Genomic DNA, 11,489 nt, shown 5'->3' on the forward strand with positions numbered 1-11,489 from the left:
TCTCAGTGATTGAATACATGAGCTCCCATTGTCTGTCGTTAGCTATGGTCATTGGAATTTAAGCAATTGTTAACGCATTATTTTTTTTATTTAAATGGAACGCTGTTTGGTTTATCAACAGACAAATGGACGTACGTGGTTTTCTTGACCTTAATCTTGAATATATTTGCGAGTACATTCAAAATTATAATTTATGCGTAGAATATGTTACTTTCACAAACGTTGTGATATGTTTTAAGTATTACATGGCGTTTTATGCGTTTTTTCAGTAGGTAGGCAGTTATTCTATGAAATATTTTTTTTTTGTCCATATTAACATTATGAGGAGTATGTTATTATTTTGCAATGATCAGGCTTGTTGTTGTTTTTTTTGTTTTATAACATTTCATTGCCATAATAGGATTGTATTGCCATGGAAATTACTTTCGATAATGTTACATGATCTCATTTAGAATCCATATGGTAAACTGGTAAAAGGTTATTGGTAACTGACGAAAGGTTAAAGAGAAGCCACACTTTCGTTAAGCTCATATACAGTGGACGACAAAAGTCTACGTACCAATTTAGCCATCTGGGGAATCGCTTGATATTATAGCAAAATGTTATGATATAGTTTTATTTTAAGTCTCTTTATAATCGATAAATAATCAAAATAGGTTATAAACTAAACTATAGATTTTTACCAAAATTTAGGGTTGTACGTAGACTTTTTTCGCCCACTGTATATAAAATTGTCATAACTGCAATATTATCCATGTATGAACACTGCCTCGAAATTTGATCAAATTTTATTGCGATTAGTAGGGATGCGATATAGTAGGGATCCCAAAGTCGACTTTAGACTAATCGATTAGTCGACTTTTAGTGTAAAAAAGTCGAAAAGTCAAAGTCGGCTTTCAATGATCAAAAAGTCGAACAATTTTTTAAGTCCAAAAGAAAGCTGCACAGAGATACAAGTTTAGCTTTTCTTTTCTTTCTTCATTATGTTCGAGGATGGACTGTAGAGGACTACATCTTTTCATCGACTCCGCATAGACTGTACTCCAGATTTGAAATCTTCAGCTCCTTAAAGCCGTATTTAATGTCCACCACCACTAAAGTTTGGAACAATTTGTTTCACCGTTAAGTATCTGCGGTGAACTTTTTCTGTTGTTTTTATACCACCACCATAGGGTGATCTATGTACTAATCTCGGTGCAGTGCGGTAGATACAAGTGCAGGCTTTCTCAGTAGAGCTGGCAAACTATCGATAATAGCAACATTTTCGATAGTTTTAATAATAAATATCGATAGTACCTATCGTTAATTTTCCATCACCTACATAGAAGTAAAAATCCGGAGACCGATCTATATAGAATCAATATAAATGCACAGACCAAATAAAACCAAGGTTAATAAAGTCAGTTGGAAGTCATGCGAGAAATCATTGTACAAAATGTTATCCTTATCGGATGAAAAATGCGCCCTCTATAAGCGCAATGTAACTTAAAGAATACATTCAGTGTCGGAATGCTTATTATAGCCACCACCGAAGGATGGGTGTTATAATATACGTAACCCAGTCCATATTTTAATGAAACACCCATATAGATCGATCTTCACATTAAACACCTTAAGCCTATAAAATGCTAATATAACAAATATGGTCCGTATCGATCCAACTTTAAGTGTAAGTCCTATACTAACGTACCCCCAATTTTCGGTATGTTTTGTTCTGAAATCCACATTTTTAATTCAATTTGTCTAAAATTTTGCCAGCGACTCGGCCTGGCAAAAGTATATTCCTATAGGCCAATATTTGATAGTAGTTCCCATATAAGAGTACACTTCACAAATAGACATGGAATTAAGAATCGAGAGACTCCGATTTGGGGTAGACGGTATTTTTCCTGTTTAATGGTGGAAATTCGACTTTTTTGAAAAATGGTCTTGGATAATGCCGGATACATAAAATCGGATAGAATAGAGATATTTTTGTGTTTCTTTTTTGGTTTTATAGGGGAAGTGATAGAGAATAAAAGTTTGATACTCATATGTGTGCAATAAAATGTGATATTCTACCAGGGTTTTAAATTAATTTAATTAAAATACAACAAGCGTGCTAAGTTCGGCCGGGCCAAATCTTGGGAACCCACCACCATGGATTCTGCTAAAATATGGGAGTTATTGGGTTGCCCAAAAAGTAATTGCGGATTTTTCATATAGTCGGCGTTGACAAATTTTTTCACAGCTTGTGACTCTGTAATTGCATTCTTTCTTCTGTCAGTTATCAGCTGTTACTTTTAGCTTGCTTTAGAAAAAAGTGTAAAAAAAGTATATTTGATTAAAGTTCATTCTAAGTTTTATTAAAAATGCATTTACTTTCTTTTAAAAAATCCGCAATTACTTTTTGGGCAACCCAAAAATTGACCGAATGGGGCCGTATATTGCGCAATTGTTGAGAGTCATAACAGAACACTATATGCAAAATTTCAGCCAAATCGGTTAAAAATCATGTCTTGTAAGGGCTCAAGAAGTCAAATCTGAAGATCGGTTTATATGGGAGCTACATCATGTTCTTGACCGATTTGAACAGTACTTGGCACAGTTGTTGGCAGTCATAACAGAACACCATGTACAAAATGTCATCCAAATCGAATGAAAAACTGCGGCTTCCAGGCGCTCAAGAAGTCAAATCGGGAGATCGGTTTATATGGGATCTATATAAGGTTATAGACCGATTTGGACCGTACTTGACTCCATTGTTGGCAGTCATTACAAAATACTATGTGTAAAATTTCAGCCAAATCGGATGAAAATTTGCGGCTTCCTGGGGCTATAGAAGTCATATCGTGAGATCGGTTTATATGGGAGCTATATCAGGTTCTTGACCGATTTGGACCGTAGTTGGCAAAATTGTTAAAAGTCATAACAGAACATTAAATGCAAAATTTCAGCCAAATCAGAAAAAAAATTGTGGCTTCCATGGGCTCCAGAAGTCAAATCGGGTGATCGGTTTATATGGGAGCTATATCCAAATCTGAACCGATATGGCCCATTTAAAACTCCCAAATACCTACATCAATATAAAGTATCTGTGCAAAATCTCAAACGGCTAGATCGACGTGTTCGTCCGCTATCGTGCTGTCGACAGACAGACGAACGGACATGGCTAGTTCGAATGAGAATTTCGAGACGGTCATGAATATATATACTTTTTGGAGTCCTAAATCAATATTTCGAGGTGTTTCAAACGTATTGACTAGATTAGTATACCCCCATTCTATGGTGGTGGGTATAAAAGTGGGTGGGTAAACAAGAGGGAATGTGGAAATTTTTGAAATTTAGTAAAACAACAAGTAAACGGACGTTAAGTTTAGCCGGGCCGAACTTTGGATACCCACCACATCGGGTATATACGTAAACACCCTTCGGTCAAAATCCGGTGAAAAACAACAACACAACGCTGTCCCAAATTTCGGCGATATCGGACAATAAAAGCGCTTTTTATGGGCCTAAAACCTTAAATCGAGATATCGGTCTGTATGGCAGCTATATCCAAATCTGAACCGATCTGAGCCAAATTGAAGAAGGATGTCGAGGGGCTTAACACAACTCACTGTCCCAAATTTCGGCATCATCGGACAATAAATGCGCTTTTTATGGGCCCAAAACCTTAAATCGAGAGATTGGTCTATATGGCAGCTATATCCAAATCTGAACCGATCTGAGCTAAATTGAAGACGAATGTTGAAGGGCCTAACACAACTCACTGTCCCGAATTTCGGCGAAATCGTACAATAAATATGCCTTTTATGGGCTCAAAACCTTAAATCGAGGGATCGGTCTATATGGCAGCTATGTCCAAGTCTGGACCGATTTGGGCCAGATTGGAGAAGGGCCTAACAGAACATACTCTCTTAAATTTCAGCAAATTGGATAATAAATGTGGCTTTTATGGGCCTTAGACCCTAAATCGGCGGATCGGTCTATATGACAGCTATATCTAAATCTGGACCCATCTGGGCCAAATTGAAGAAGGGTGTCGAAGGGCCTAATACAACTCACTGTCCCAAAATTAAGCAAAATCGGATAATAAATGTGGGTTTTATGGGCCTAAGACACATATGGGGGCTATATCAAGATATAGCCCAATGTTGCCCATATTCGAACTTAACCTACTTATGGACAAAAAAAAAGAATCTGTGCAAAGTTTCAGCTCAATATCTCAAGAATATATATATTGGGTTGCCCAAAAAGTAATTGCGGATTTTTTAAAAGAAAGTAAATGCATTTTAATAAAACTTAGAATGAACTTTAATCAAATATACTTTGTTTACACTTTTTTTCTAAAGCAAGCAAAAAGTAACAGCTGATAACTGACAGAAGAAAGAATGCACTTACAGAGTCACAAGCTGTGAAAAAATTTGTCAACGCCGACTATATGAAAAAAACGCAATTACTTTTTGGACAACCCAATACTTTATAGGGTGGAAAATGGGTATTTCGATGTGTTGCAAACGGAATGACAAAATGAATATACCTCTCGGTGGTGGGTATAAAAATTAGCGCTATTTGCTTTAAGATAATGGTTTGTTTTAAGGTAAAAATGCGCCAAATTAGCATTGAAAACTTTTCTTAATACCTTACCTTTATAAAAATACAAAGAAATGATTATATCTTGGTGGCAAAAGTTTGCGTAAACTTGTAGAAAATAGAAATATCTTATTTAGAAAATTGTGCAAATTTTTGCCAAAAAAATCGAAACGTCTACATTTTGCAAAAGTCGACGTTTGATAAAGTCGAAAAGTCGACTTTTTCCAAAAAAAAAAGTCGAAAAGTCTAAAAGTCTACTTTTGCCATTTTGACTTTTCGTCCCAACGTATATAGCTCCCGCATATATTACGTATGTTTCGTCAAATAGCAAAGATTTAACCGAGTAATGAGGGTTATTATATTTTTAGTGCAATCCAACTTTTTCAAATTAATAAAATTTCCCATAAATACCTTTAATGTTTGCTACAAAACGAATGTCACATCAGCAAAAATATGTTTTTTTTTTAATATTCTTATAATTTATTCACTTTCTTTTTCACTTAAGAGCACCGCAAAACAAAAGCTACGGAAAATCTTCTTCACTTCGAATGATTCCTATAAAATAGTGTAACTTATATGCTGCCGAATTTGATGTGATCATGATGAGATAAAAAACATACGATTTATAAGCATATTGCGACATTGAGTAAAATCTTTTAGTTACCGTGACCCATGCATTCAATGCTACTTTGTTTGTTTGTTTTTTTTATATTTTTTTCTTTTAATATGCATTTATCGTTAAGTTCATAGAGTTTTTGTGCTTCACTTGATTCTAAAGAATAATCGTTGGAATGCTACTTCATCTTTATCTTTATTACACTCAACTAAAAAACTCTGTTAATAAAGGGTAAATATCGTCTGTTAAGTATCTGCTGTGAACTTTTTCCGTTGTTTTTATACCACCACCATAGGGTGATCTATATACTAATCTCGGTGCAGTGCAGTAGATACAAGTGCAGGTTTTCTCAGTAGAGCTGGCAAACTATCGATAATAGCTACATACGATATTTTCGATAGTTTTAATAACAAATATCGATAGTACCTATCGTTAATTTTCCATCACCTAGAAGTAAAAGTCCGGAGACCGATCTAAATATAATCAATATCAATGCACAGACCAAATAAAACAAGGTTAATAAAGTCAGTTGGAAGTCATGTACAAAATGTTATCCTTATCGGATGAAAATTGCGCCCTCTATAAGCGCAATGTAACTTAAAGAATACATTCAGTGTCGGAATGCTTAGCCACCACCGAAGGATGGGTGTATATTCATTTTGTCATTCCCCTTGCAACACATCGAAATATCCATTTGCGACCTTATAAAGTATATATATTCTTGATCACCGTGAAAATCTAACACGATCTAGCCATGTCCGTTCGTCTGACTATTGAAATCACGCTACAGTCTTTAAAAATAGAGATATTGAGCTGAAACTTTGCACAGATTCTTTTATTTTCATAAGCAGTTTAAGTTCGAAGATGGGCTATTTTGGACTATATCTTGATATAGTCCCCATATAGACTGATCCGCCGATTTAGGGTCTTAGGCCCAAAAAGGCCACATTTATTATCCGATTTTGCTGAAATTTGGGACAGTGAATTAAGATCTTTGGCCCATAAAAGGAGCATTTATTGTCCGATTTCGCCGAAATTTGGGACAGCGAGTTGCGTTAGGCTCCTCGACAACTTTCTTCAATTTGGACCAGATCGGTCGAGATTTGGACATAGCTGCCATATAGATCGATCCCTCGATTTAAGGTTTTGGGCCCATAAAAGGCGTATTTATTCTCCGATTTCGCCAAAATTTGGGACAGTGAGTTGTGTTAGGCCACTCGATATCCTTCTTCAATTTGGCCCAGATCGGTTCAGATTTGGATATAGCTACCATATTGAAAGATCTCTAGATTTAAGGTCTTGAGCCCATAAAGGGCGCATTTATTGACCGATTTTACCAAAATTTGAGACAGTGAGTTTTGTTAGGTCCCTCGACATACTTTTGCAATATGGCTCATATCGGTTCAGATTTGGATATAGCCTCCATATAGACCGATCTCTCGATTTAAGGTCTTGGGCCCATAAAAGGCGCATTTATTGTCCGATGATGCCGAAATTTGGGACAGTGAGTTGTGTTAGGCCATTAAACATTCTTCTTCAATTTGGCTCAGATCGGTCTAGATTTGGATATAGCTGCCATATAGACCGATTTCTAGATTAAAGATTTTGTGCCCAAAAAAGGCGTATTTATTGTCCGATGTCGCCGAAATTTGCGACAGTGAGTTCCGTTAGGCTCTTCGACAACTTTCAGCAATTTGGACCAGATCGGTCGAGATTTGGACATAGCTGCCATATAGATCGATCCCTCGATTTAAGGTTTTGGGCCCATAAAAGGCGTATTTATTGTCCACTTTCAACGAAATTTGGGACAGTGAGTAGCGTTAGGTTCTTCGACAACTTTCTGCAATTTGGCCCAGATCGGTAAAGATTAGGATATAGCTGCCATATATACTGAACTCTAGTTTTAAGGTTTTGGGCCCATAAAAGGCGCATTTATTGTCTGATTTCGAAATTTGGGACAGTCGAAATTTGGGATAGTGAGTTTTGTTAGGCTCTTAAACTTTCTTCTTCAATTTGGCCCAGATCGGTTCAGATTTTGCTATAGCTGCTATAGAGACCGATGTCTCTATTTAAAGTCTTGGCTCCATAAAAAGGACTTTTATAATCCGATTTCGCTGAAATTTGACACAGTGACTTATGTTAGGCTTTTCAACATCCGTTTTGTATATGGTTCAGATTGGTCTTTATTTAGATATGGCTACCAAAAAGACCAATATTTTGTTCAACAAAATTGAACAAAAACTTGTACTTATTAGACCACTCAATATCCGTGTCGAATTTGGTCCAAATCGGACCATATTTCGATAAAGCTGCTACGGGGGCATAAATGATGCATTTTCCACCGGATTATGACGAAAGGTGGTTTACATATATACCTGAGGTGGTGAGTATCCAAAGTTCGGCCCGGCAGAACTTTTTATACCCTCCACCATAGGATGGGGTTATACTAATTTCGTCATTTTGTTTGTAACTACTCGAAATATTCGCCTGAGACCCCATAAAGTATATATATTCTTGATCGTCGCGACATTTTATGTCGATTTAGCCATGTCCGTCCGTCTGTCTGTCGAAAGCACGCTAACTTCCGAAGGAGTAAAGCTAGCCGCTTGAAATTTTGCAGAAATACTTTTTATTAATGTAGGTCGGTTGGTATTGTAAATGGGCCATATCGGTCCATAACCTGGTATAGCTGTCATATAAACCGATCTTGGGTCTTGACTTTTTGAGCCTCTAGAGAGCGCAATTCCCATCCGATTTGACTGAAGATGGAAAACAAATTTATATTCAACTAAATCGAATACAAAAAAGGCGTTTAGAAGAACAAAACTCAAATTAAGGAATCGGTTTATATGGCGGCTATATCTATTTATTGACCTATCAGAAATTGGTGTGGGTATACCAAAATTCAGCTCCATCTCGAAAATATTGAGTCTTCCAGAGGCTCAAGAATTGAAGGATCATTTTATTTGGAGGATGTATCATAAACTGATCCCCCCAACTACATATATTATGTATGTTACTGGAAGTCGTTCGCGTACTTTATTTGCCAGCAGAAGAGAGCAAGAGATTACGTGAAAGCGAGCACAATTTTGAGTGTTTGGTAATTAAGAGCTTGCAAATTTCTACTGGGGGTTTTTCCCATCAGAAATTTGCAGCATCGACCAACAGTTTTATGAAATTCAGCTGTTTAATTCAAATAAAAAGCAAGAGAGTGTAAAGGTTGTTCTTACTCTTCCGCAAATTTTCACTGGCAAATTTTTACTAGAAAAGTACGCGAACAGACCTATTATGTGTGTTAGCGTTATCAAAAATTTGTGTGAATTTGCTTAAATTGTTACTGGAAGTCGTTCATGTACTTTTTTTGCCAGCAGAAGAGAGCGAGAGAGTACGTTAGCAAGGTTTTAGGAGTTTGGTACTTGAGTGCTTGCAAATTTCTACTGGAGGTTTTCTCTCCCAGCAGAAATTTGCAGCATCAAACAGCTTTTTTATGAAAACCAGCGGTTTAATACAAATAAATAGCAAAAGAGAGTAAAGGCTGTGCTAATACTTCTGCAATTTTTCACTGGCAAATTAATAATGGAAAAGTACGCGAACAGACCTATTAACAAGAAGTATCTGTACAAAATAACAAGTGGATATCTTTATTCATGCAACCGCTATGGTGATTTCGACAGACAGACGAAAGGATGGACATGGCCGAAATGCCAATAATGATTATTTGATTGACAGTTTTCAGTTTTATACCACTGTGCTAAGTCTTCTACTCTCATAAATATGCATCGACTAATGCTATCCTAAATGAGATCAGCTGTATATTGAGGTGAAGATATAACATTTGTTCTAACGCTTTAATATAATGGGGTTCTTTAATAGAATTTATTATGAATATTTCATCTGATTCATCTCGCTTAATGCAAACTGTCGAATTTATTGACAAAGGGTAGTAATATGTTCCAGAATATCCCCAAAAGTGTTTTGTTCCGAGGGGGGGGGCAAGATGTGTAAGCTATTCCCCTCTCTAAAGAATGTTGTTATTCTTTTTCATAGAGTATGTTGTTGTATTTACGAACGTAATAATTTACCCCATTATCATGCACATGTTTGCACTAGAGCAACATTTTGTGAAACATATGAAGATGGCCAAATTAAGATGTGATGTTAAAGGTTTACTTACCATTTTGGTTGGTTTTCACTTTTGGCACATCCATTTTTAATAAAGTTAGACTATGTACAATACGTAAGCAAACAATAAACTTGGAAGCCGATTTTACTTGTCACCACTCTGCTCGTGTACAAATATTGTAATCACGAATGTTTAATATCGTGAAAGAGAATTGACTTCAGAGCACGTATGTATGTATGTATGTACTTTTTGTTGCACTTCAACAGAACACGCGTTTTGATCATACGATCGCCGCTTCTCGCACAAAATAGTCGAAATGGCAATACCAAATTTAAATGACAATCAAACGAAAAAACAACGAAAGCCACTGAAACACTTATCCGTATCCCCGTATCCGTATAAATTCACAATGCGTAATCTCAAGCTAAAGCTGACCGAGCTTCGCCACAGTAATAGTGCGACTAAATTCTATGATTGCTGTGATCAGTGTGTGTTGTGTGGGTCGGTCTTGAAATGCATGCAAGTGTTACTTGGCCATCGTCGTTCGACAAGAAGCACAACGAGCGAGCCAGCCAGCTAACGAACATAGCGGCGTTGTTGAATACTTACCTTCAGTAGTCCAATAGTAAAAACAAAAATCAGAAATCTGAGTTTCAGGGTGAATCATGGTATTATTGTTTGTTGGTTTGTTTGCACGTTCGTCTGTCTGTGTGTCTGGCTTGCTTGATTTTGGCGGCTAGCAGAGATATGTCTAAAGAAATACCCATTGAAATTGTACCGTACGAAGTAATTTAGTAGTTAAAGCAAAAAAGTCGAAGTCTTAAACTTGGTTTTAGTTTTGTTTTTTATTTAATTATATACTTGTATGCATATACAACAACACACATACTCACTTTGCTATTTTTTTTGTTTTTTTTTTTTATTAATAATTGAAAGCTTATGAATGTAAACAAATGGCGGTTGCGGTTACTCTTTAAAAAGTGAGCGGGAGAGAATGTGAACCTGTTGTACAAAAAATGTGCAAATACTTATATCATCTGGTAAAATACAAAAGAACGTAACCGAAAGAAAGTTGTAATAGAGATTTGAGTGCAGTGATGCCACTTTTAGTAAACATCTGTTTATGGTAACGGTTTTTTAAAAAGGCAAGTTCCTGCAGTATTGATTAAAACCCTTATATATTGGGTTGCCCAAAAAGTAATTGCGGATTTTTTAAAAGAAAGTAAATGCATTTTTAATAAAACTTAGAATGAACTTTAATCAAATATACTTTTTTACACTTTTTTTCTAAAGCAAGCTAAAAGTAACAGCTGATAACTGACAGAAGAAAGAAAGCAATTACAGAGTTACAAGCTGTGAAAAAATTTGTCAACGCCGACTATATGAAAAATCCGCAATTACTTTTTGGGCAACCCAATACATATACATATCTTTAGAAAAATGCACTTTATAGGGCGCACACCGATTTTTTATTCGTTTTTCACGCCCCCTTATTTGGAACCCCGGAAAACGAATCGGAAGTCCTGAGCCCCCTGGCGCCACATTTGACAGCTCTTACACATTCTCCCCCACATGCCATAGCAATTTGCGATAAAGTCAAAAGTAGAAACAAAGTTCTTAAGGCACTTGCTGACAGTACTTGGGGTGCAGACAAAGAAACCTTGTTGACCACCTACAAAGCAATTGGCCTTTTGGGCTGTTATCGCAGAGACCATCCAAATCATCATCTTGTGCATAGATATACACCGCCCGAACATGATCTAGAGCGTGAGGTTCAGCGCTACAAGAGAGAACCTCTAGATCAAGCGGCATATCAAACAGGTTTAGACAACATTCATGCAGATACGGTAGCAGATGCGGTAAATGGCTACCGGGTGAGTGTATTCCTTGCACCGCCTCCCGTTGCACCCCAAGAAATTGACCTCCCCCGGCAAACCAGAGAAGGCAGATGCAGCCGCCTCAGCTCCTACAGAGCAAGGATTGATACCGACGTGCAAGATGCAACCAGGGGCCGAACGATATACGTCACCTCTTCAACTGCCCAGCCAGACCCACTCGATTCAGACCCAGATCCCTGTGGACGCACTCCATCTTAGTCGCAGAGTTCCTGGGTCTTGACACTCAACAGAATCAAGCAGACGAAAGATAGAACACAACAAACTGCTACAACAACAA

General features: G+C 36.9%; 1 protein-coding gene across 1 annotated transcript in view; it reads right to left on the minus strand.

Annotated features, from left to right (window-relative positions):
• LOC106082911 (glucose-6-phosphate 1-dehydrogenase) overlaps positions 1 to 9,782 on the minus strand; it is a 30,605-nt gene extending 20,823 nt beyond the window's left edge. Inside the window, exon 1 of the mRNA XM_059366459.1 lies at positions 9,366 to 9,782. Within this exon, the coding sequence (XP_059222442.1) occupies positions 9,366 to 9,399 (34 nt within the window). The 5' untranslated portion in view covers positions 9,400 to 9,782. The remainder of the gene's footprint in view (positions 1 to 9,365) is intronic.
• Between the last annotated feature and the right edge of the window lie 1,707 nt (positions 9,783 to 11,489).

Source organism: Stomoxys calcitrans, chromosome 4, assembly GCF_963082655.1.
Source record: "Stomoxys calcitrans chromosome 4, idStoCalc2.1, whole genome shotgun sequence".
Classification (NCBI taxonomy): Eukaryota; Metazoa; Arthropoda; class Insecta; order Diptera; family Muscidae; genus Stomoxys; species Stomoxys calcitrans.